This window comes from Melanostigma gelatinosum, assembly GCF_949748355.1.
Source record: "Melanostigma gelatinosum genome assembly, chromosome: 15".
Lineage (NCBI taxonomy): Eukaryota > Metazoa > Chordata > Actinopteri > Perciformes > Zoarcidae > Melanostigma > Melanostigma gelatinosum.
In genome coordinates this window covers 20,014,097-20,039,900 of record NC_136648.1, presented here as the reverse complement: position 1 = coordinate 20,039,900, position 25,804 = coordinate 20,014,097, and the positions used below count along the sequence as shown (strand labels likewise).

General features: G+C 44.3%; 2 protein-coding genes and 1 pseudogene across 5 annotated transcripts; all 3 read left to right on the top strand.

Annotated features, from left to right (window-relative positions):
• Positions 1 to 529: 529 nt before the first annotated feature.
• Positions 530 to 2,764, top strand: LOC306788871 (ATP synthase subunit C lysine N-methyltransferase-like). 2 transcript variants are annotated; one of them, XM_079284547.1, is made up of 4 exons: positions 530 to 1,060; positions 1,495 to 1,632; positions 1,816 to 1,866; positions 1,960 to 2,764. In XM_079284547.1, the coding sequence occupies exons 1-4, from the start codon at positions 773 to 775 to the stop codon at positions 2,152 to 2,154; spliced, it is 672 nt and encodes a 223-aa protein (XP_079140673.1). In that variant the 5' UTR covers positions 530 to 772; the 3' UTR covers positions 2,155 to 2,764. The 2 variants fall into 2 exon arrangements, with proteins under 2 accessions (XP_079140673.1, XP_079140674.1); XM_079284548.1 differs by lacking the exon at positions 1,816 to 1,866.
• A 61-nt stretch (positions 2,765 to 2,825) lies between these two features.
• On the top strand, positions 2,826 to 14,827 carry LOC306789303 (E3 ubiquitin-protein ligase MARCHF6-like). Of its 2 annotated transcripts, XM_079285190.1 has the most exons (26): positions 2,826 to 3,018; positions 3,835 to 3,934; positions 4,184 to 4,257; positions 4,358 to 4,501; positions 4,717 to 4,789; positions 5,077 to 5,257; positions 5,664 to 5,886; positions 6,036 to 6,097; positions 6,466 to 6,498; positions 7,003 to 7,054; positions 7,243 to 7,301; positions 7,387 to 7,467; positions 7,693 to 7,761; positions 7,850 to 7,924; positions 8,120 to 8,254; positions 8,376 to 8,495; positions 8,869 to 8,969; positions 9,133 to 9,270; positions 9,365 to 9,560; positions 9,671 to 9,740; positions 9,856 to 10,037; positions 10,143 to 10,277; positions 10,949 to 11,038; positions 11,237 to 11,369; positions 12,037 to 12,172; positions 12,459 to 14,827. In XM_079285190.1, the coding sequence occupies exons 1-26, from the start codon at positions 3,000 to 3,002 to the stop codon at positions 12,541 to 12,543; spliced, it is 2,766 nt and encodes a 921-aa protein (XP_079141316.1). In that variant the 5' UTR covers positions 2,826 to 2,999; the 3' UTR covers positions 12,544 to 14,827. The 2 variants fall into 2 exon arrangements, with proteins under 2 accessions (XP_079141316.1, XP_079141317.1); XM_079285191.1 differs by lacking the exon at positions 10,143 to 10,277.
• A 4,667-nt stretch (positions 14,828 to 19,494) lies between these two features.
• On the top strand, positions 19,495 to 20,873 carry LOC306789143 (annotated as a pseudogene). Its single transcript has 2 exons — positions 19,495 to 19,980; positions 20,603 to 20,873. The product of its transcript is annotated as an uncharacterized misc_RNA (transcript).
• The last annotated feature ends 4,931 nt before the right edge of the window (positions 20,874 to 25,804 follow it).

Sequence of the window (25,804 nt, the reverse complement as noted above, 5' to 3'; positions counted from 1 at the left end):
AAGAGTACATTACTAGCATTAGATAGAATTCAGTTCAGAGCTCTCAGACTTGGTATAGGTGCAATTCAATCTACCCCAAACAACGCACTTCTGGTAGAAGCTGACGAACTGCCATTAAGCCTAAAACGAGCAAAACTAGCTCTGGCATATTGGGTGAAGTTAAAGGGATCTGCAGAGGAACTTCCCGTAACAAACGTGCTTCTTGAAGCAAAAAATATGTCAGTTGGGACGGAAGTGGAGTTTGGAGGGAGTTCTGGCAGTGGACGGAGAATAGCGGGAGTGCTGCAGAGCACTGTTGCGATTTCTTAAAGAAACGGGATTAGACCGTAGGATTTAGGTGGAAACAGTGAAGAAAAGGTTACCCTGAAACTGCACACTCCGGTACAGTAGGTGGCGGTATGCACCTATACAAGTTGGTTGCGACCCGCCAATCTAATTTAAAGAAGAAGAAGAAGGCAGAGAGGAACCTTCATTCGCTTAGCTTTGTCATCCTGTCGGATGAGATAGAGCGCTGCACAGATTAGAATGCACTAATAACAGGACTACTGCTTTTTTCCCAGTGGCTAATTATTTTGTGAATACTCTTTTTTGCGCTTTTGGCTTTGCAGAATGAGCATGTGTGGACTGAATAATACAGATTTCATTCATGACATTCACATTGGGGCGCTAAACTATAGCCGAGTCTCTGCTGTCATTCGTGCACTTCAAGTTCAGCTAAAGTTAGCCAACGTTACGTATTTATAACGTGGACCGTTTCCGTTAAGCTGGCAACATGTCACAAGAGGGGCTTTTACCGGACTCTGCAGCCGCGGGACAATTAAAGAGCCACGTCAAGGAGAAAAGGAGCAGGGTGAGTCGCGTGGGTGTCGTGGTCACGGGCGTGTTGGGAGGCTCGCTGGTCGCCCTGTACGCGGTGGCTGCTCCGTTTCTCGCTCCTGCCCTGAGAAAAGTCTGCCTCCCGTTCGTCCCAGCGACCACGGCTCAGGTGGAGAATGTCCTCGGCAGTCTGCGAGCCAGATCAGGGACCCTGGTGGACATTGGCAGTGGAGATGGAAGGATAGTGAGTGCTGTGTTGTCTTACGCTGTGGAGCCCAAACAAATGAAACCATAACAAGATAAGCAGAACGGAAGTAAACAATGGTGTTGGTAACGTGCTCGATATGCTGTCTAAAATGTCCCAGAAATACTTACTGTAGAGTAGAATGAGGTGTAAATCACAGATAAAAGGGAAATGTGACATGTCACCACAGCGAAATTGAGATTTAGTCAGTGTAATATGCATATCACCAACACCATTGTTTATTTCTATTGAAGGAGTAGTTCAATTCTCAAAGGAAGTTACTTAACTGAATAACCTCACTGAGATGTTATGTGTGAGTTGTGCTCTCAAAATGAATACCAGACTTGCTCTACATCCAACTGCTGCTGCAGTCCGCTGCACATTGTTGACACTATGTTGCTGATCCATGGACTTTCCCTTCGTCCTCCTCGCAGGTGATCGCTGCGGCCAAGCATGGGTTTCAAGCGTCAGGCTTTGAGCTGAACCCCTGGCTGGTGTGGTATTCTCGCTACAAGGCCATGAGGGAGGGAGTCCACTGCTCCACCTCCTTCCACATCTCGGACTTGTGGAAGGTCAGTGATACCTGATTAACATAGTATTAGAAGTGGGGACCACATTTTGGGGGAGTGCATTTATTTTATCATAGCAGTTGATGTTTTTTTCTGTTTTTTTTTTCTTGTTATAGACATGAGGTGACACTAAACATACAGGTCTTTTCACTATGTCTCTCAGAATGTTTCTGATTCTTTCGCTAGGTCAGTTTTGCTCAGTATTCCAATGTTGTCATATTTGGAGTCCCTCAAATGGTGAGTTCTTTAAAACAAAATCTTCCCATGTAAGTGTTTTGAATCCTAAAGTATTACTCTCAATGTCCTGATTCTTGCTGTCCTTATCTGCAGATGGACCAACTGGAGCTAAAGCTGGCAAGCGAGTTACCGAGCACAGCCAAAGTGGTGGCCTGTCGTTTCCCCTTCCCTACTTGGGTCCCTGAACACACCGCCGGGGAGGGCATAGACACTGTTTGGGTGTACGACGCCAAGACATTTAAATCACACCTGCAACATAGAATGGCAACACCAGATTCACACACATAAATGTCAACACTTGATTTGTCATCACATGTTGGAACCCTTGGGTGTTTTTTTTGTTTTTTACACCCATGCAATTTCTACTCTGGGGTGGAATTTAAATGGCTGGGGAAGACTGTTAAAACAATTTGCTAAAAAGTGTTACGTCCTTCCACATTAATGTTCAAGTGTGAGATTGAACAAAGTTGTGAAAAGCAAGTGATTGACAATGGCCTCAATGAATGATTACACTCAGTCAGTAGTCTCCTGTCATCACAGGGTCATCAGCCCCATCATGTCTGCATACCTGCGTACTCATGCCTAAAGCGGGGGATTGATCAGTCAGGCATTTCATGTTTGGTACATGTTTGAGGCTCAAAACCAGAACAGGAATAAAAGGTTAATGATTTGAGAAAGTAGAAAGAACTGGTATGTGCCATGATTGATGGCATGACTTGATTATTAATAGAAAGTGTAATTGTTTATTTCCAAGAAGACAAAGGTATTGCTAAATAGCTGCAAATGACATAAGATTACCAACCACATCATTTTGTACAGCCGCTACAGAAAGCGCCTGCACTGTGTCCTGTTTCTGTTTTCAGGCCTGTGTATTTATAAATAAAGGTGCGTTGCGCTTGGCTGCCACCTAGTGGTGAAACTCCCGCACACTCTCTAGTTGTGTCTTTGAGCATGTCCTGACCGCTAGCTGATGCACTGTGAGGGGGGAAAGGTTTTATTATGAAACGTATGGTCACGCCAAAGATAGTCAGAGCTTGAGCTAAACACGTACTTGAAATGTTGACATGTAGATGGCTACCAGTCATCGCTGTTACACTGACTGACTGTGGCGCAGGGCCGCCCCATTAGCCGAGATGGACACCGCTGAGGAAGGTAGCTAATATTAAAACTTGATCAACTTGTCCGTGTTCACTAACAACTCCGACACGCGACGCCTTTATCACATGCTCACTCATTATTACGCTGCCAGTGGTAACGACCCGGTTCATAATTGTATTACACTTCGACAAAAGTTTCACTTTTTGTTGTTGAAGAAACCGCTAAGCTAGCCAATTAGCTGGCTAGCTAGCTAACGCTAGCATTAGCTGCTGGTTCACATCCTAGAAGACAGCCGATTTAAAGTCGTTCCTAACAAGCTAGCTTATTATCTAGCTCACGCTAGATTACGTTTAATAATAAGCTTAATAAGTGTGACGCTACCGTTATGTAACGTAATAACTCACAGTATGATCATTTATCTCAGCTAACGTAACGGTGACACATCACCCTGTCAATCCACGAATCTGGTTCTACAACGTAGCACTGACGCATACATGTACAAATATGAAATATCGTTAACATCCTCAAGTCTTTATGCTCGGACTAATTGAGATAGATATTGGACAACACGTGCGGGCATGGAGCTTGGTGTTCTGTGTGCAGGTGTGCATCGTGAAGTAATGTCACTTGTTCCTATTTTGAATACAGCTCAGTGTTTAAATCCTGAAACTTTCACACGCTCCAAAAAAGCTTGCATGCATTTTTCATTTTGTCATCAAACATTTGTCATTACATCAAAGGTGTGTCATGAGTCTGAATCAAGGTAAATTAGTGATCTGCGAAAGGGGAATGTGTAGAAATGCAGCGTGCATCGTGGATGAAATGAGAACATTTCAGGAGTATGAAATCAAGTCATGTTCCATTGTGCAGGGGACATCTGCCGCGTGTGCCGGTCAGAGGGCTGCCAGGACAAGCCGCTCTACCACCCCTGTGTCTGCACCGGCAGCATCAAGTTCATCCATCAGGAATGGTGCGTTCATTGTTTCCTCTCTCCTTTCCTTTCATTGTATCTACAAGGTTAAAGGCAGGTTGCTGTCTGTCTACGTTGTCAATCTGTTTCACAGACGTTGCTGAAGTTTATTCTTGGGAGCGCTTATATTTCAGCAGTGAAGCATCATGGGAAAGTTGTGTTATTTTCCTGCAGAACCACGGAGGAACCACTGCACACGTAGGATAAAAAAGAGTAAACTCACAAAGGTGTCCTTTTCTGTTTTCACAGCTTACTGCAGTGGTTGAAACACAGCAGGAAAGAATACTGTGAATTATGCAAGCACAGGTTTGCATTCACACCAAGTAAGTTGTCTGTTTGTCAGTACAATGGACCAGTAAACTGAAATGCATTCATTTGTTGTTGGCTCCTCTAAACTACCCGTTCGTCGTCGCTGTTCCCCAGTCTACTCTCCAGACATGCCCTCCCGCTTGCCCGTGCAGGACATCTTTGCAGGGCTGGTCACCAGTATTGGAACAGCGATCAGATACTGGTTCCACTACACGCTGGTGGCCTTCGCCTGGCTGGGCGTGGTGCCTCTCACCGCATGTAAGTCATTGTAAATGAAAGGAGAATTGATTAGATTTGCAGACTGTTTTTAGCTTAACTTCGAACAAAGCTTAGGCAATAGTTGACAAGAAAATGACCGTTAAGCACTTGTTTAAAACTTAGAAGCACTTAAAGTAGATTCAAGTTTGTTTCACACCAGTTGTCGCTTTTCAGAAAAGATTCTCCGATTGTTTGTTTCTTTGCTTTTCAAACAGGTCGTATCTACAAGTGTTTATTCACCGGCTCTGTGAGCTCTCTCCTCACCCTGCCCTTAGATATGCTTTCCACGTAAGTTTGAACTACTCTCTGGTCTTGATCTTGCCCTTTTGGTCTCTCACACTGTATCCTCTTTACTGCAGCTGTATGTGTTCTCCATATTTATAGACCGGAGTTCCCATGAAGACTGAATGTTCTGATCTTATCTGTGATCCAAGTGCGGTTATTCACAAAAGCTCCTTCCATCCGTCACGCCATCTTTTCTTTCCCCTTTTGTCCCAGCTCTTCGCAGCGACATAGTGTGTGAGCGTGCCGCGATCAACCTGATAACACCGTCGTGCGTCTTTTCTTCCTCGCAGGCAAAACCTGCTCGCCGACTGCCTCCAGGGCTGTTTTGTGGTCACTTGCACGCTGTGCACCTTCATCAGCCTGGTGTGGCTCAGAGAGCAGATTGTCCACGGTGGCGCCCCCCAGTGGTTAGAGCAGAACCAGCCCCCTCCTGTTGCCAACCAGCCCAATGATCCAGCACCAGCCAACGAGGTGAGATCAGTGAGACGTCTATCTGCACACAGAAGCAGGAGCTTCCACGACTGCACTCTGACACAGTTGGCTCAATGACAGTTTCTTATCTTTAAATGATAAGCCAGTGGAGTTTGCGATTAGTCAAGGCATTTATTCTTCGTTTAATTTGGTTGGTAATGAGCTGTTTTGATGAAATTTCTTTCAAATTTCAAGCAAACAGATCAGATTTTGGAGTCCACCCCTTCTTGTGAACGCGATATCTCAAGAACACCTTCAGGGAATTCCTTCAAATTAGGAACAAACGTCAAGCTGGACTCAAGGATGAACCGATGTGAATTTGTTTTGACCTCGCAAAACACGCTTCTGGCTACGCTGTAGGTTAGGAACTGTAATATGTATTTTATTTTTTTTGTTGATTCTACAGGTTCCGGTTGGCAATGTCGGCGTCAACGCCCAGGCTGCTGCGGACGCCGCAGAGGCCCCGCAACCTGCAAACGCGGGCCCAGACGGACAGGCGCCCGCCAACCCGCATGAAGCCGGCAACCACGGGGACGAGGCTGAACTCGAAGACGACGACGAATGGGAGGAAGACGAGGACGAGGAGGGCAGGGAAGATGATGCTGCTGAAGCCAATAATGGAGGACAAGGTCAGTGTAAACACAAGGACCAAAGAAGTGGGATGCACTTTAGGAGTAGCGGTACAGCCGACATGGTAATGCCGCCACAGAAGCATATCTTCTCAGCACATTGTCGGCGTTCCCCGCTGTTTCAGTTGTTTCCTTTTCCTTCTTTGCAGAAGATTTGAACTGGAACGCCCTGGAGTGGGACCGTGCGGCAGAGGAGTTGACCTGGGAAAGGGTGGGAATCTATTCTTTTTTTTTTTTTTTTTTTTTTTTGTCTCCAACCCCCCCCCCCCCCCCCCCCCCCAATAAAGTGGTGTGATGAATAGATGCTAGAAAAGCAAAGTGTGCAGGCAGGGTAGCAGTTAGTTGACAGACTGAAAGCTTCTGTGACGGGAGATATCCATCTCTGTGTGCTGTGTGTGTCTGCAGCACTTTCAGGGAAGCTGTTTGCAGCCGACCTGACAAAACATGTGTTCTTCGTCGTATTAGTAGAAGTTGCAGATTGCTATTAATAACAGCAGCAGTTAGTGAAACTGGTGATATTACCATGCATATGTATCATGAAGGATCATTATGACATTGCTTTTTTTGTTTGTGTCCCAGATGCTGGGGCTAGATGGCTCCCTAGTTTTCTTGGTAAGTGCACGCACACACACACACACACACACACACACACACACACACTCTCTTTCTACTCTCATGTAAAGTGTGCCTGAAATGAGCATATCTCCTATAAATGTGGCCATCGTGGCTCCATGGATGCTAACTTTGCATCGTAGAGATTCAGGGAAAGGATGAACCGTGCGATGCGTCATGTGTCGGGGCAAGCTGTGCGAGCCCCCTACAGCTTTCCAAATAAACAAGATGCTTCCATGCATCATTTCAGAGTAGCGCTCTAGAATAGCAACCCCGGCTAACTGCACAGGGATCTACCGTCCGTTACCGTTGTAATGGAGCACTGTGTGTCCAGGGGCATGTATAACCACATGCAAGTATTTATCACTGATGGGTCGCACATATTGCAATCCCTCACATAAAAAGGGCTTTGGGGCGTGGCCACATTTAGGATAATCATACCGGGCTGAATTACGATATTCCAGAATTTCCCTTTAACAACCTCTGTGTGTGTGTGTTCTCTAGGAGCATGTGTTCTGGGTGGTGTCTCTCAACACACTCTTCATCCTGGTCTTTGGTGAGTTCAACCTGCAATATAGTGCGGCTGTACGAAACAATCATTTCCTTTGAGAATCAATCGAGCCTTTGGTTTGCCGTTATTGTTATTATTATTATTATATGTAACTAATAATTAATAAATGGACTAAAGACAGTCATGCGTGCCTTTTGTACACTCGCCACTAAACCAGAGATTCCTCCCTCTAGCTTTCTGCCCGTATCACATCGGCCATTTCTCAGTGGTCGGCCTGGGCTTTGAAGAATATGTAAGTGTCATACTATTACTATTATTTAGTTTTATTACATGCAGCGATGGGATTGATTAGATGACGCTACTCTATCTGGTTGCAGATCAAAGCGTCGCACTTTGACGGCCTCGTCACCACCACAGTGGGTTACATCCTCCTGGCTGGAGCTCTCATCGTCTGCCATGTATCCTCTGCACACAGCGCGTTCTATTTAAAGAGCCGCATTGCTGTGTAGAGCTGTTTGTGTTTGTGACCCTTCACTGAATGTTTGTTGTCGTACAGGAAGCCTAAATGTCAGGTCAGTGCTCCATCTTTCTGTACAAACTGCTCCTGAGAGATGCTTAAAGTACAGACTGAATGTGATGTCCCTCACATTTCCTGTGTTGGTCCTTAACCGCGCCTCCTTCAGGCGTTTGCTTCATTGGTGAAGTTCCAGCGGTCCAGACGACTCCTGGGTGTCTGCTACATCGTTGTGAAGGTAAGTTAGAGACGTTTAGACGGTAATGATCGGGAACATCCTGATTCCAGGAACAAAGAAACTCCATTTGTGTTTTCATATGTCTCAGGTGTCCCTGCTGGTTGTCATGGAGATAGGCTTGTTCCCGCTGATTTGCGGTTGGTGGCTCGATATTTGCTCGCTGGTAAGAAACTCACGTACTCCTGACCCTTGATGACTAACCAATCAAATGCAATGCATCCAGTGGCCACACATTTGATTCACTTTGAAAAAACAACCTAAAAATGTTACATTTATTGGACAAATTCTTAAAAACACATTTAGTTCTTGGTTTTGAACACACACACACACAATAAAGCTGGTCCTTTGGTGGTTGCAGGAGATGTTTGATGCGACTCTGAAGGACAGGGAGCAGAGTTTTGACTCGGCCCCCGGCACCACCATGTTCCTCCACTGGCTGGTCGGCATGGTCTACGTCTTCTACTTCGCGTCCTTCATCCTTCTGCTCCGAGAGGTCGGTGCAGGACTCCGCTCACAGTGATGTGTTGCGACTTGTGTAAAAAAAAAAAAACAACAACTCTGAAACCATCTACAGCCTTTTTAAAAAGATGTCGCGCGTGTTTCTGCGGGTGCAGGTGCTCCGGCCTGGTGTGCTGTGGTTCCTCAGGAACCTGAACGATCCAGACTTCAACCCAGTCCAGGAGATGATCCACCTGCCCATCTACAGACACCTGCGGAGGTTCATACTCTCTGTGGTCAGTCAAGTATCCTCCTGCTCGGTTCCATCCCAAACCTCTTCCTCAGTGGCCAGATCTGCTGTTGTACAAAGTCAAATACATTTATAAATACTGTGCAGGCTTTCAGAGGCCAGAATAAAACAAACTGGAAGCATGATATTACAATTCAAATGACCAAATCTGCCATTTCCTCTGGGATAGCTACTGATAGCTGTCAGGGAAAACAGAAGCACCGTGTTGTTCCTCTTGTGGTTGCGCTTGTTTGACACATTTGTACCCGGTTGACAGACAGGACTGCATAACTTCCTGTCCGTCTGTGTGACGGTGCGGGGATACTTCACATGTCTGCTGACAAACACTGGTTTCTTTCTTTCTTTCTGTGTGTTTCCAGGTGGTGTTTGGCTCCATAGTTCTGCTGATGCTCTGGCTTCCTATCAGAATCATCAAACTGCTCTTCCCAACCTTCCTGCCCTACAACGTCATGCTTTACAGGTACACACGACAAAACCCAGTTGTCATCCGCCTCTTTGTGTCTCAAAGCTAAAGACGACGTTGTCTAGTCTCAACTAAGGCGCAGCCGAGAGCGTCTGCTTGTCCTTACAGTGACGCTGTTCTATAACTGGATTTGGGTTTGGTTCGTGTCTTGTGTCTGCAGCGACGCCCCCGTCAGCGAGCTGTCACTTGAGCTGCTGTTGCTTCAGGTTGTTCTGCCAGCGTTGCTGGAGCAGGGTCACACTCGCCAGTGGCTGAAAGGCCTCATCCACGCCTGGACATTCACAGCTGGATACATGCTGTATGTCTGAGACACACACACACACACACACACAGACATATTCTCCGTCCATCTCTGAAATGCTTTGCCGACATTGTCGATGGCTTCCCCACAGAGACCTTCACTCCTACCTGCTGGGGGACCATGAAGACGAGGACCACCAACCAAACCACGACCCTCCTGGTCGCCATAACAACAACAGGATCCCTGGCTTGGGGGAGGGGCTTCACGCCGCCCATCAGGCCATTCTGCAGCAGGGCGGCCCTGTGGGTTTCCAGCCGTACCACCGGCCCGTCAACTTCCCCCTCAAGGTGACTCCCAGCTCTCATTCTCCTCATCCACTCGTATCCTCTGTTAAAAGCTGCGCTGCTGTTCATGTTCCCCACACCGTGTGGTTTTGTTGTTCTTTCGTGCTGCTTAGATCATTCTGCTGGTGGCCTTTATGTGTGTGACGCTGCTACTGGCCAGTCTGATTTGCCTCACCCTGCCGGGTAAGTTGTGGGCTCAAACGTTCCGCTTGTTCCCGTTTACTTTTCTCCTTCTGCGTCATTCTTTTACGCCTCCATGCCGTGCCTGTCTCCCCCTCTCCCTCCCCCCCTCCCCCAGTGTGTGCGGGCCGCTGGCTAATGTCTTTCTGGATGGGCAGTGCCATGGTGCATGAGCTGTACACAGCGGCCAGTGGGCTGTACATCTGCTGGCTGTCAATCCGAGGCGCCACCGTGATGCTTTCCTGGATGCCACAGGGACGGACCATCATCATGGTCAAAGTCCAAGAGTGGACCCTCATGGTAATGTGTCTCTCTGGTCCTCCCAGCCTCCCCCCCCCCCCGAAAGAAAAATAAGCTCTATGTGGCGACTGGTTGTATTCTGATGTGAAGTCTGCCTGGGAACAGATCCTGAAGACCGTTGTGGTGGCCGTGCTCTTGGCTGGCGTGATTCCTCTGCTGCTGGGTCTGCTGTTTGAGCTGGTCGTCGTTGCTCCTCTCAGAGTCCAACTGGACCAGACTCCTCTCTTCTACCCCTGGCAGGTGAGAGGATGGCGATTGTATGTAGTGGTGTAACGGACCATCGTTGATCTGTAGGACCAGCAGCAAAGAAAGGTGATGGAGGATCTCTAAAAGCACATTTGCTCCCTTTTTTCTTTTGTGCTGATCCAATCCATGACTCAAAACCGCTAAACGATCGCAACCGTGAGTTTTATGATCCGTTGTACCCCAAATTGTGTGTGTGTGTGAGTGTGAATACGAGTGATGACATTTTACACACCGTTTGATTGCATCTATCTGAAATCGAATGGATTCAGAACTGATTAGACTGTTTAGGAGAGCACGGTGGGTCTCAAACCTAAATACAAATGTAGTACGTACTGAGTATGGAAACCTGTAGAACCCGATGTCGGGTCAGACTGTGTTCATTATTCTTCTGTTCCACTTTTGGACCTTCTCTTGTTAAGGCTGTTAGTGATATTAAACATGAGATAACTTCGGCTTATTTCATGAAATGAAAGAAAAAAAGCCTGTTTTCATGAGGTCAGGTATGGAAAAGTGTGGTGCCTACCAGAACTCAGCTGTCACTCAGCGTCCTGCTCGTTAAGGACACACGGACAGCTTGAGCAGACACATGTTGACGCGGTGATACTGAGCAGATGTTGAACCTCTGTGTGTCTCTGCCGCTGACTGTTGATTCCTCTGTGTGGCAGGACTGGGCCCTGGGAGTGCTGCATGCTAAAATCATTGCTGCCATCACGCTGATGGGCCCCCAGTGGTGGCTCAAAACCGTCATCGAGCAGGTCAGTCGTACATCCTGCTGGCTTCACTTACTCAAGAACCAAACCGGACAAATCGCTGACATCTCGCCTTATAGATGAGACAACATGAAGGCGTTTAAAGAGCTTCATCTAGATGCATATTGGAAGAACTAATCTAAATGTCACGACTCATCCAAACCGGCATTGGTGTGAAGTAACTCAGCCCTCACCCTCCCTCAGGTGTATGCTAACGGTATCCGGAACATTGACCTCCATTTCATCGTGCGAGGGCTGGCCGCCCCCGTCATCTGCGACCTGCTGCTGTCCCTCAGTGTGCCCTACACCATCTCTAGAGGCATCACACCACTGCTGGGTGAGTCCCCAACATGCATTAGCTTCAAGGTGATCCAGGAAGAGAACAGATGTTAGCTCCCTTCACCCTATCATAGGCAACACTCAGTACAGACAGATGGTCATCGGGACAGGACCCCTAAACGTACAGAGTTCAGTACCCACCTCGAGTTGAAACACTCGACCATTGAACTGCTCAGAATGGAGAGATAATACCCGCCTGCATTCCCCTCGTCATTGCCTTTTACTGAAATCATACGCTGTGAACTGTTTGCCTTGAGCTGCAACAAGTAATCATTTGAAGTAAAAATGAAAAAACGCCACATAAAAACATCCAGATGAATAGAATAATGTAATGGGTAATTAATAATAAGAAGAATAGATCCGGTGAATCAATGGGACTTCAGCCTAATTAACCAACATTAATAAAGCTGACGACCCATCGAGTGGATGAGTAAGAAAGCGCTTAATAAAATGAATGTATTCCCAGGATTCCCAGCCCTGGTGGTAATCTGGAGTTTAGTCATTGTGCAGAGCCCAGCTGCAATCCATTTGATTCGTGTCTTTCATTTACTCCGGTACCTCACCAGTCCCTAGAGATAAGACATCGCAGACATCACACTCCATCAGGAGGAGATTGTGTTCCAGTGTTTATTTCGCCTTCTCTCCCCCCCCCCCCACCTCTACAGGTGTGCAGCCGGAGATGCAGACGCTGGTGGAGAGGAGGATCTATCCCTTCCTGCTGATGGTGGTCATACTGCTCTCCATCCTCTTCTTCCAGATACGACAGTTCAAACGCCTCTACGAACACATAAAGAACGACAAGTCAGTCGAATGAAAAAATATGAATGAACAAAAAGCGCAGCCAATCAAATCAAGCAGGGAGGTGGGCTTTAGTACTTCTGATGGCGGTAGACGGCCGGTGGTTGGGCTGGCGTATCAGTCATGATAGATTCATGTCGGCTACGCTGCTCGCTCCTCTTACAGGAAACACAATAAATAAAGTCCCAACTGAAGTTGATCACTAAAAATCTCAAAAATCAGTTGTGTGCATTCAAATGTTAAGAACTGATTTGCAAACCGGCTCTTCCTTTCCCCGGTTCTCCTCCAGGTACCTGGTTGGACAGCGACTCGTGAACTACGAACGCAAGATGGGCAGGAGGATGTCCACCTCCTCGTACAGCACCTCCTCGTAGACCCGCCGCTGCTGTGGGGTCAGTGGAGCTAACTCCTTCTGCCCGCTCTGCCAGCTCTGGGGCTGATCACTGAGTGATCAGCCCCTCCCTGTGGGGAAAGTTTTTGTTTCAGTTTTGGCTCTCTCCGTGCTTGGCTGTCAGAACACCAAGAACACCAACCTCTAATCTGTCACCGGTGTTAGCCAAGCCGCAAAAAGAGTTGGAACTTAGCAGAACCACACAGTTGGTAACTCTGCATCCTTTGTCCGTGTTGTCCTAAACGCAGCTGGCATTTTAAGTTGTAATTATATGTATTTTTAAAAGTTGGTTCCGTTGAGCATAGCTTTTACCTCAGCCTGTGCTCCCCTTATGAATGTGTGTTGTGAAGTATTGTCTAGCGAACCCCGAGTGTCTCTCAATGGGACGTGTTTGACCTATTAGAGGCGCTGTATGGACTGTCTGTGCTCGGCGATGAGGACGGACGTACCTGAATCTTATTGTTTTTGCTTTTTAGATATCTTCATAGATTTTTAGTATTCTGGAGTGAGCTGTTAGTCCTGAGGATTTGTTTAAAGCTGTAGATGTATGCTTGATAACCTGAGGATTTCAGAAACCAAAGGGTTGTGTAGCATCTGTCAGCTTCAGCAGAGGAGACGTCATGAAGGGAGGTTTCAACTGAGAATATTTAAACTGGAAAAACCCTCTACGAACATTTCAGAATGTGCAACGTGACACTGATCTTACAAAAATATTTATTCTGAGAGGAGAACTATAGTCATGCTGCTGATTAGCTTTAACTGCCTGTCTGCATTCTGACAGCTGAGGAGACAAAAACCAACCGCATGAACAACACAACACTGCTTTTCATTGGGTGAAGAGGCTAGAAAGGCTCAAATCTGCTGACAGACAAAAGAACTTTACTGTAGTTCTGGCAAACTCATCTCACTTAGTCACGCAGCGGAGTGCAAACCAACCACGTTAACTGCAGGAAATCGGTTGGCAAGCTCCCACGCGTTTCTTTTAGGTTAAAAGCAACTTACAACAACTCAGGTTTTCCTTTTTCTGTGCTCGGTAATCATTCAGGCCGTTGCTGCCACCTGCTGAGCTACAGATCACATCTCATCACTTTCAAATGGATTCCTCTGTGAAATCATTTCTTCCCCGTTTTGTTGCAGTCATGCCACAGTGACTTCCTGTTTAGTTGATTGCTTTTGATAAGAGACGTCATGACACCTGAACTTGCATATCGGCCGTTAGAAAGCACCGATCAAATACCGGTGCGTTAAAAAACAAAAAAGGGCATAACTCATAATTGTAATATCTCTTTCATATTGCTGTGAAAACATCTCCAAACCACTGTATCGATTCAAGCGTCTCAGCAACAGATCACATTTCACATCATTGTAACTGTAACTGTAATTTTACGCAATGTTGCTTTGCATTCACTCATTGTTGGGCAACGGACCTTTAACCCGTCAGAACGCAACTCTATGCAACCTCCGTTAGATGTAACACAGTCCGTCATTTAGCCGGACTGTGCCGCCCACCGGCTGTCACCACACAACGCTCTATTACAACAGATCTGTTCTTCACCAGCAGCATGATCAGAGTCAGCGCGCTGCATGAGAGCGCTCAGCCACAGGTGTGTAAGCACGAGTGCATGTGCAGTATGAACGGGCACGGCGCTTCAGATTGTTATTATTTTTGCTGTTAAATTAACAAACAGTAGTTTGACGACGCGCACACAGCACCGCCACACATCTCTAGTAATGAGCAATATGACATGATTTGCATAATATGTGCTTTTGTGAACGGGGTCACCAGTGTCAGACAGGCCGGCCACATAAGGGGGGGGGACATTGCAGAATTCGTCTTAAAGAACACAATGTATTGCTCATGTGCACGTTTTACAACAGTTTGCTGCTCAGATTCCATTGTAGCGGTCAACACGTTTAACTTCCCTCCCGAACAGATTGGAAGACGTTGTGCGTCTCGGTGGGCTTCACTCGAGGATGGATTTGAGTTTTGCTTGTTTTTGATGTTGGAGTTTGGCAAAGTGGTTTTCTATTGATATGGATTGTAATTGACTTTAGTGCTGCTGTGTGGAATGCTCTCATTCTATATAAATATGATGCTTTAAAGTGACCTTTAAGTATCTGCTTGAACTGAGCTGGACATTTCAAATTTTGATCTTGAATTTCTATTTTTATATGTGCATAAAAAGGCAGTGGCATGTACTGTGACATGAAGGTATGTTCTAATGTCTGTTAAGTGTTGGTTAAGTAATATGACACGATAATAAAAAGTTGAAATGACCAGATCAGAGTGCCGTTTCTTCCTCGCGCTGCAGACAAGCTGATCCTCAAGCAAATGTTACTCTGACATTAGTCTTAAAGTCGTAGCAAATGATGTCAAATGAAGTATAAAAAGTATAGTTCAGTCTGAAGACCAATAAAAAAGGTCATAGGGTCGTTTATCATAAGTCATATGTCGTACTATTGTATTTCAAAAAAGTATCAGACAAAGTATAGTATGCCAAAAAAAGTAATAGAAGAAGCCATAATATAGTATGTCCCAATGCAGTATAGTATGCCAAAACAATTATCTATATATATATATATATATATATATATATATATTATGTTGAAATAAATGATAAGTCAGTGTAGTATGTTCTGTTCGATCAAAGTTATTTTGTAGAGCCCATTTGTTCATTGTCATTGAACAGATGATATGATCTCCATTGTGGTTACACATCACAATAGAGATCATATCAAGTAATAACTAATATGTTTGTCTTCAATAATTATCCCTGAGAACATCTCCACAGTATAATCAACATTCAGCCCTCAGTGTGCGTCTCTTATTCCTTGAAGCGGTCCACACATGCTTGTAATGGAGAGGGCCTTCATTACAGAAGTACTTATTATTTTCTTCCAACTCGCAGTCGTACATGATTGTGTGATGGGCTGTCACTACTGATCAGCACATGGCAGCTCCTATTGCTTTTCACATCCGGCCCTCAGTTATTTATCTATTTATTTATCCGTGGATCAGTTGGCAAACAGCTCCAGGAAACAGGCTGTAAGGTTATTTCTGCTGAATCCAATTACCTTCCTCCAGTCTTAACAGCTGTGGAAACCAAGTGCATGTTAAGAACATATGCAGCTAAAACAAGACTTCTACTGTGAAGCTAAAGCTTTTTCTAATCTGTGCTTTGTTTTTGGAAAGCACAAATGGTACGACCCATAATGCAAAGTGAGTCATCCCCCCTTGACCTCTGAAGAGATTAATGCTGAGTCATGAAGAGTTTGATTTCTTTCTCCTTCTATTGTAAAACCAGACTTCAAGAGTGTGAAGCGTATATATCCTCTCTGGCACAGCGGACTACTTTGAACAAGATTCAGACCTCGGCCAAAAATAACAACCTTGCCAATAAGGGTTTGACCTCGCTGGAGTTGGGCAGAGATCTCTCTGAGATGATTTAAAAGTCATGAGCAACTGTAAGACAATGTTAGAAAGATTCACTCGAGACTGGTGTAAAAATCATTCATCATTGGACATTTATTCTTTGCAAAGAAGGAGACAGGGTTGATTCACATACAGAATGTACATCAAGACCTCCGAGTCTCTGGTATTTATACTCAGTGAACAACATGCAGTGGGCTGCACAGGGTAGCACACACACACACACACACACACATTTCACGTTTCACACAGGCGTCTACGTATCTGGACACTTTAACTATTCTTTCTCGTACAAAGGTCACTTTCTATCGGAAACACTTTCTACAAGTTTGTTATCATTCTTATTCAGGACAAAAAGCTGAAGTGTTCTTTCGGTAATCAACTGCTTCTTAATAGACTCAACATTTACCTGGTGTCAGTGAAAGTTCGCACAAGGACACATCTCACACACTCGGTCCAGCTCACTCTGAAGTCAGATCAGATGCAGTATGTTTGCGTGTGTGTCAGTCTCAGTAAAACCTTCATCAAACCTTCATCAAACCTGAGAATCTTTCCAGTGGGCATGATCAATGTCTTGATCATGAGAAGTTTTCAAAAGCTTTGTGAAAATCGAGCAAAATTAGTTTTAAAAGGAAAAAAATGAACTTTCACAGGGCTCTTAAAGTCTGGGAGATTATATTATATTTTATAATTATTAATCTTTAGTTTTGGTTCGAGCAAAAATGCAAAACACGTGATGGTTCTGGAATTTCTGCTTTACGGTTGTATTGTGAACTTACTGTAATTTATTTGGGTTTAAACAGGTAGTTGGACAGAATAAGCGTGAGACTTGAGACAAGCGTTTGAAAGTACATTTTAGACGCAGCCTTAAATGTGTAACCTTTCAGGACGTCAGTGGCTCCGGACATGATGGTTCTGCAGCTGAATGAGAGAGGCTGCGACTGGTTTATGGCGCTGTTCAAAAGAACATCATGTCAATGAATAACTATAACTGTTAGTTTAATACATTGTATTGAATAAAATATGACGTGCAGAGAAAGGAACACATAAAGAAAGTGAACAACCATCCACTAGTTTTATCATAACGCATCATCAGTGAAAACACACTTCTGCTCTTTGAGTGTTTTTTCCCCCCAAACTTATGCTCAGCATTCTTGTTGTCCTGTGTTTCTTCTTCAGTGCCATCCCGTGATGAAGAGGCCGTTCGGCTTAGTTAAAGCAGTGTCTGAACCAATCAGCATGTGGAGTAAATCCCCCCTGTGCCATGATTGGACCCTGTGGGGTCAGACAAACAAACTCTCACTCAAAAGGACCCATCTATCTCTTATTTTGGTTACATTTTTAAATCAGTTTGATATTGTAAAATGTTTTTTTTTCTACCAATCTTTTTGTCAATGCTGGAAGCAGATGTCCTCTCTCTCTCCTCTGTCTCTCTCCTTCACTCTCTTTCTGTCTCGCTCTGTCTCTCCGTCTCGCTCTTGCCGTCTCTTTCTCTCTCTCCCCGTCTCTCGCTCTGTCTCTCGCTCTCCGTCTCTCTGTCTCGCTCTCTCGCTCTCTCCATCTCTCGCTCTCAGTCTCTGTCTCTCTCTCTCTCGCTCTCTCCGTCTCTCGCTCTCAGTCTCTGTCTCTCTCTCTCTCGCTCTCTCCGTCTCTCGCTCTCAGTCTCTGTCTCTCGCTCTGTCTCGCTCGCTCTGTCTGTCTCTCTCCCTGAGTTTTCTACTGCGAATTTCAGCTGTTGCTTTAACCTTTGGGTTAAACAGATTGTGTAATTTATAGAAAATGTAGGTTTGTAGATGATTTGTATAACATTTTTATTTAATGATATATATATATATATATATATATATATATATATATATATATATATATATATATATATATATATATATATATATGTATATATATGTAAAAAAAAAAAGTGTTATCTGAAAACTTGGTAATGGGAAGGGAGAAGACCAAAAACAAGATATTCCAGACTTCCACACTACAGAGGACATGAGCTTCTGTTAAATGTATAACATTCTTTAATCATTTAAACGCATACGAATTAGTCATTTCGATTTTTCCCAACAGACAACCACCACTGAGAGGTTAATGTTGAAATGTTAACGCCACTGAATTTAAAGCACATTAATATTGAACTCAGAAGACATCTGATTTTATATGGTTTCAATGTCTCGCTTTGACATTTCCAGTCGTGGTGACAATGCAAACACTTGATTTGAGGTATAAGACCTTTACTGTTCTGGATGCTGCAATGCAATCAGACAAATTCAGGTTACAAAAAAAGAAGTTTTGGCAAGAATATGAGCAACCTGATCGTTTTGGAAATAATTTGTCTTAATTTGTAAACCATAAAAATAAAACCTGTAAAATATAAACCGGCGGTTACCTGCTTCCATACGAGGTGAGAGCATTGCATTTTACACTGCCGAACTGATTCTAACAGTCATTTATGAATGAAAAGGGATCCAAGTATTGCATTACCTATTGGTGATTGGATTAGCATTGCACTTCAGGCACTGATGAAGGTGACCGTAGGGCCTGAACTCTCTTCCACTGCACCCTGTACACTAACTAGGTCACCAGGTTGCTACATCCAACTTAAACCGGCAGGTTGACTTGACCTGTTGCACTGATGACATTTGTTCTCCAATAAGGAATATCTCCGTCAGAACAAAGGTTGTACATGAGTGGTGGTGCATGTTCATATGTGTTGCATTTACTTTGCATAATCTCGTTCAACGTCTTGTACAAAGAACACACTGGCTCACGAGCGTATTCTATTCAGTTGTCCCTGTGTAGACAAGTCTTTTGAAAGTTAAGACATTCCCTCCTTGCCTGCATCATTACAATTTGACACTTTATTGTATTAACAGTAAAACCGTCCTGGCACCGGGGAGGGGAACACGACACACCAGCTGAAGCGACTAAAAGGATTACCGTGGCTCAGTTCTAGAGAATGTGTCTCATCCAATTGCCGGCCATCATCAAAGGAAGCTCAATGCTTTTTTCCGTGGGGGGGGGGAAACACAATTAGTTGCCGTAAGTGGTGGCCGTTGGTGTTTCCAGCCAAGCCTGTTCTATTCTCCAGAGCAACACTTTTTAGCTTTTACTTCTCATCAAGACTTCAAGCTGCCCGTCTGGGCTCTGAAGCCACGATTAGGAGATTTGATGGACGAGGAAAATGTGACACTTTTTGGTCACATCACCAATCCAGAGCAACTCCCTCAGAATATGCACACGATCAAACCTGTTTTAAATTACATTGTCTTGTGGGGTTCTGGAGGATCCTCATCTCTATGGCATCCCGAGAAGATTTATCCAACAATGACTGAGGATTGGGACCGTAAGTGATGATCTCATGTCCCCTTTGTGACCTCTGCTGAACCTTATCACTATTCGTCAACGTGTTGCATAAGGCTCTAGGTCTCCCTACAGTTATCCTGGCACCTCGCAAGAATTTAAAAAAAGAAACCAATGGTACGACAGGGAAAGGTTTAAATGGTGTTAATAATAGAGGAACAAAGTGAAGGTTTAAAGGTTCTGGAGAATGGAGTGTCCGGAGGCGTGGAACTGGGTGAGATTCCGTTTAAGACTAATAAAGTGGATATGGATAAACCTGCCTTGTCCTTCACCAATGTTGACGAAAATGGCGATGAGTGTGAGGTGTCGGGAGAGGCCGATAACGAGGAGAGTGAACTGGATTACAGGCCATACTATTGGGAGGATGAGGACGAGATCTACCAGGAGTTCGAGGAGTTGGACTTCGATGCCCTGCCGGATCGCTCGGACACGCAGAGCATCCTGTCGGACGATTCTTTCTATCCCCTTGACAATTCGGTCGCGTCCCTCATGTGCCGCTCGCCGAGCCCCGAGCCCATTTCATTCTTCAAGGCCTGCTGCAACAACAACGCCATCATCGTCAAGATTATGATTCGACAAGGAGTGACCGAAGAGGAAGTGACAGAGACGGATCGAAACAGAAGAGTAGCTTTCTGGGTTTTATGCATTTGAATGCAATATTTGATTTTCTGCTGCAAAGTCTCATTTTGTTGACATTTGCCCCAATTGAACCCAAAAGAATCCCAATGTTTTTCCATTGCTAATAAAGGGTTATAATACTGTACATGGTGTTTCATAACCATAATCAGCCTTAAAAAGGACTCTACCAGCTGTATAAATCTGCAGAGTTCGAGGATTTCAATGCATTTAAGTTAAGTTAAGTGCAGAATAATGTAATGGTCTAAAGTGTCACTTTGAAACAACAGCATAACTTTGACCAGACGTACCATTCACTTCAGTAGATTGCACAACTCAAGAATCAGTCTGTTGATGATCACACTGGGTGGAAATGAATGGAAACCAATGGCTGCTTCGGCAGGTAAAAATGAATTTACTACAAAGTTCTTACAAACTGCTGTGTGTGTTGTGCAAAATACCAGTTATGAAAGGTGCTCACAATTCTATGCGAATAGCTTAAAACACACAAGCTGGTCACTTGAACTTTCGTTATGAACTTTGATCGCATCAGTAGTCAGTCTCCCATTGAGTCCATGTCCAGCTGATCTGAATGTGCAGTATCAGTGCTCCAACACTATTGATCTTTGAGATTTTCCTCCTCATCCCCAAGGCGAGGGATCGGAGGGCCAGCCTGCAGACTCAGCTGCTGAGCGACGTGGCCACGGTGGCCATGAGGCGAGCGAGCCTCCTGCCTCTGAACTTGCTGAGGAGGTGCAGCGTGCGGCCGGGCATCGTGGTGCCTAAGGTGAGGCTCTGCAAAGCTTCATACCGGAGAAACTCAAACGTAGCAGTGACCCAATTGGAAGTACAAGATGAAGAGGATAGAGAGGAGGAGAACAGGAGACGATTGTTACCTCTGATAAGGAGCAGATGAGGGGAGAAGGGGAGTACCACTGTATCTTCACATTATCTCAGAAAGCAGGACATGACTGCAAGTTCACTAAGCTTTGCAAAGTGTTGTTGGAAAGACCATGACAACGCAGTTTTGCAGTACTAGAAAAAAAAAGAACTGACTGAAAACTTTCTATTTTTGTTTGCCGAGATTGCAGACATTGTTGGATTTGTTGCCTTGTTTCTAGTTCACATGCTTCATCTGGGAGGGCGTAATTTATGGTGCAATGTGGGCAATAATGGGAGCTTGGGGGGGAAACATTATCCAATATAGAATTTGTAATTCCTGCTAAGGATGCTGACAAATTCAGTGACACGTGGCAAAAGAACAAAAGAAGATTAACTTCGGTGTGCTTCAAAAGAGGTGCTCGTCTGAAGCACATTCCCAGCTTGGAACATTTTCCATCGGGCTGCAAAAATAATGGAGCAGAAAGAGGAAAGATTAGGGAGAAAAACGGCAACGGAAGAGAGGCAGAGATTACAAAAGGGAAGGTAAAGGGTGGAGGAAGACAAAGACAAAAAAGAAACAGCAACAGTACCAGAGGTCATGCTGGCTTGGGAGGATCAAGTGAAAGATACACGATACAAAAAAAGAAAAAAGCCAAAAAAAACATTTGCCAAAGAGGCATAGCAAGAAGGGAGGGGTGAGCCAGTCGGCGGGATTTCACAGGATGGAGGTGGCTGGCTGCTACCACATCACAGCAGGTAGGGAGGAAGCCAAGAAGACATCATACACTGATGCATCGTCCAACAGGTACATGCAAGGAGGAAAAGGGGAGGAGCCAGCTCACACAGGTTTTGCGAGGGCTTTATGGTAGAAAGGCAGAGCCAAAAATAAGCAGCTTGGTGCTGGACTGTGGCTTGTTGGCTCCCAAAATAAATCACATGAGATGGACCACGACTGTGGGTATCCCCTGCTCTGTGAGAAATGGAGGGGCCACCGTAACACTCGTTAGCTGCGCAAGTAGCCCACGTGTTTATTTGAATTTTGCAGTGATGAAAAAAGGCCTTTGGAGGAGCTTTTTACCAAACACAGAGAAATATTGCTGCAAAATGTGAGTAAGGAAAAGGGAGCAAATATGGCGTTTTTTAGTATGTAAATATCAGGCGGCAACCTCCGGCTCTGCCGAGTGAAGCCAAGTGTCTTAAAACTTGCATTCTATCCACTGACCAACAGGGGGCGACTCCTCCGGTTGCAAAAAGAAGCCTGATTGTATAGAAGTCTATGAGAAAATGACTCTTCTTCTCTCTTGATTTACTACCTCAGTAAACATTGTAAACATGAGTTTGTGGTCTCAATCGCAGTCTTCTTCAACACAGCATGATGTTTATTGAGTAAATGATGGTCCATTTACAGTCAAACCGTCTAGACCGTTAGAGTCAGGATGGAGGCTGATGGAGGATCTCGCTGGAATGCCATTTAAATGCATCGATGGCTCGACGTTACAATTCAGTTACTTCACTACAGAGTTGAATAGAAGCTGCAACACATAAAGGGAAGAGGAAAACCATGCCAGATTCACTGGATTGAAACTGTCGATGGCCTAAACACGTGTCACACCATCACTGGCATATGAGGAAAGGCGATTCACACTTGAATGTTGATATGGATCTCATTTTTGTACTTTCATTTGATTGTGTGTAATTATGTGTACCTTTCCTTTCATTAAGAATACTGACATATATTTTTACCAACTGAAAGCTAAACTACAACAAAAGGGGCTCATATGTCAATTGAATGCAATTTCTTTGTCATTCGGGGTGAAATTGAAAGGTTATTCTCGCATTAAAATGATGACGAAGCCTTGAACTGTGTGATATCTTTTTTTTTTTTCATTCCACGCAAGGTTTATCCGAATGAATCCGGGCGTGCAAATCACTTGTTTTGCAAGACTGACTTTCATATAACTACAAGCAGTCCTCCTACATATATGGTTGTATTCCTACAGAGCTCATGTGCGACCTGCACAGAGACCTTTTTCCACAGGAAGACATTTTGACATGTCGCTGTGTGGAAAAAGCACAGGTGTAAATAATCAAATGAATGATTGCCACTTTGCTGCTATGATTTCCAGTTCCTGCTGCTCATGACTGGCTCACTGTCGCTCTCACTGGGACGATTGAATGGAAGGAGACAGCCACTGTTCTTATATATATATATATATTATGAATGTTTAAAGGTCTCTTTCTTTCTTTTACCACATATAGACGTCTCACTGGAATGAGAAATACTCACCACTTCATAAACCTTCGAACTTTCTGTGCAAAACCGAGCGAAACTCTGGTGGGAGTGTAGACTCACTGCTCAGAAATAGTGGGACATTTCACCTCTTCTGCTCCATTTGCCTCAGCAGCACGGACATACTGTGATGCTGTTAAGGAAGGTTATAGAATAAACAACGTGGTTTTTAACCACAGGAGTCCTGCAGATACATCGCTGCGGTGAAGCATAAGATGCCGACCTCTCATTTCTGCAGCTGTGACCCGACGCCTCGCCCCGTGCTTTGTCCTACGCTCTCAACGGTGCATATGTAATGAACAAGAAGAAGAAGAAGATCAAATCAGTGCCTGTGGTGATCTATCTGCACAGAACCATGCAGAACAGGCATCAGAGACTAAAATGGCCGCCACCCTGACCTGTGGTGCAGCTCGTCGAAAAAACCACCAGAGGGCAGTCGTGACCATTTTAGATGTCAACATACTAAACAGTGCCCCCACAGAGAGGCAGACAATCTCATTCGTGGCCTTGCTGTTAAATGAAAAAGGATCTTCTGTTTCCTCTGTTGTGAAGCACTGGAGAGCTCTCAGTGGCCTCCTGCCTGAGAGGTTGAATCATCCAGTGTTCCCACCTCACATGTGGGACATTTTCATACAATCTTTGACCAATTCGTGTCCCTTAAGTATGCTATTAGGGTATAGAAATTCATTTGCAATGACCCCTGCTTAAAAAAGGACAGGGCTGTAATACGTGAGCCCAGTCTCACAATATTTCTATCATCTTGATCCGCCAGTGGGTGTTTTCACTCAGAATGTGTCGTGGTCTTTGGTCCAGTTGCTTTCTTTGTTTGCCCTTCCTGCCCAGTCGCTTGCTGGTCTCGTAGCACGCTGGCGAGCGTTTCTGGATGCACCATTCTTTCATTTAAAAGTGCAAGGTAAGGATCTGCCATAACGACTACGCTTAGACTTTCAGAGTTAGCGTGTAGCCTTAGTTGTGATCACACTTTTAGGGAATAATGCAATGTTGAGTCTAATATCAGGCGTCAACCTCTGGGTTTGAAGTGAAGTGCCATAAACTTTCCACTGACCAGCAGGGGGCGACTCCTCCGTTGAATTAATAACTATTATAATATTAATTAATGAATTAATTAATATTATTGAACCCACAGCAATTGCAAAGTGCTTTCCAAGGCAGAATAATGAAGAATAAAGGAAAGAATACACACATTTCCACATATATATTTAAAAAGAAATATCAATAAATGCAAACGTGGTCTGCAAACAACAAGCCTATCGGATCGAACGATGTAAATATTCCTGTGACTTCCTGTGTATTCATTAAAGACGGCCGTCATTTTCTTCAGTTTCAATTTAGTTTCATTGAAATTCCCAGGCTTCGTTTTTGCACGACTGTGCATTGACACAGTTCCTCAATATCTCATTGTTTTCATGCACCGGTCAACTTTTGAGATTTTGTCATCTTTTGCTTCCACAACATGTCTTCTTTCAGATTAGTGGAAAGAAAACCACCAATCCAAAATCCACATTTAGCTGTTTATTGTACTACTTTGTCTACTTCGTCCGTACATTTCTCCTCGAGTCACCCAACGTTAGGATTAGATAATGCCTCATTTGCATTTTTAAACATAAAATTTCAGAAGATTATTAAACAAAAATAATTGTCTTAATGTGAGTAATCAATTATTTTTTTACCCTATTCACCTGTAGTGTCTTCAAATGTACTGTATGTAATGTTACAATACATATCTTTAATGGACAGTTCATGCCCAAATCAGAAGTACATATTTTCCTCTTACCTGTAGTACTATTTATCAATTTAGATTGCTTTGAATATTTACAGGCTGCTCTTAAAAAGGTCTGTGGATTATTTTTGGAAAGAGACATTGCTGTTGAGTTTTCAAAAATTATTGGGCAATAAAGTCCTAATATTTTGGAGAGAAGGCAGACATCTCTACGCAGATATCTCTTAAACGAGGCAACTCACACCAAAACAACCAGGACCACAGGTAAGAGGAGAAATATGTATTCATGATTTTGGGTTGAACTGTCCATTTAAAGGTGATTTAATCAAAATGAGTATTCTCTCAGACTCCAGGCCAGAAAATCTCCACTTCAGTAGCATTACACCAAACTTTCCCCTTTAACTATATTCAGTGTCACCGCACCGAAAGAAACACCACAAAGACACTTTTTCTGGCAACAGAACAAACGACTCCCAAAAAAGGTTTCTTAGATGGTCCGTTTATATTTTTTTGGAGCAGTTGCAATCTCTTTGAATCAATAGAAAGTTTCACAATTCTCTTTTCAAAACACGTTTGGTCTAGCAACAAAACGGATACCGACGTTATACCTCCACACACCTCTCGTAGTCAGTTTTGACTGCCTAAGGATCACAGGGACGTACAGTACGTTGTCAGTTTCCATTATGCTCGCTTACTGTTCTTCATCAGTGTTTTTGTGGGGACAGTTGCATTATGAGTCGTTTTTTCCCAAGCATCAGAAGATGACCCCTGGGACTTCTAAACAGCAGTGGGTGGGGAGAAGCAGGGTCTGTTGTCGCGTTTTACAATTTAGCTCTCGCATACAAAGCAAATAAAAAAAGAAATCACCATTTCGTTTCAGATTTACTGACAACAAATACTCGTGCATTCATGGGTGCAAT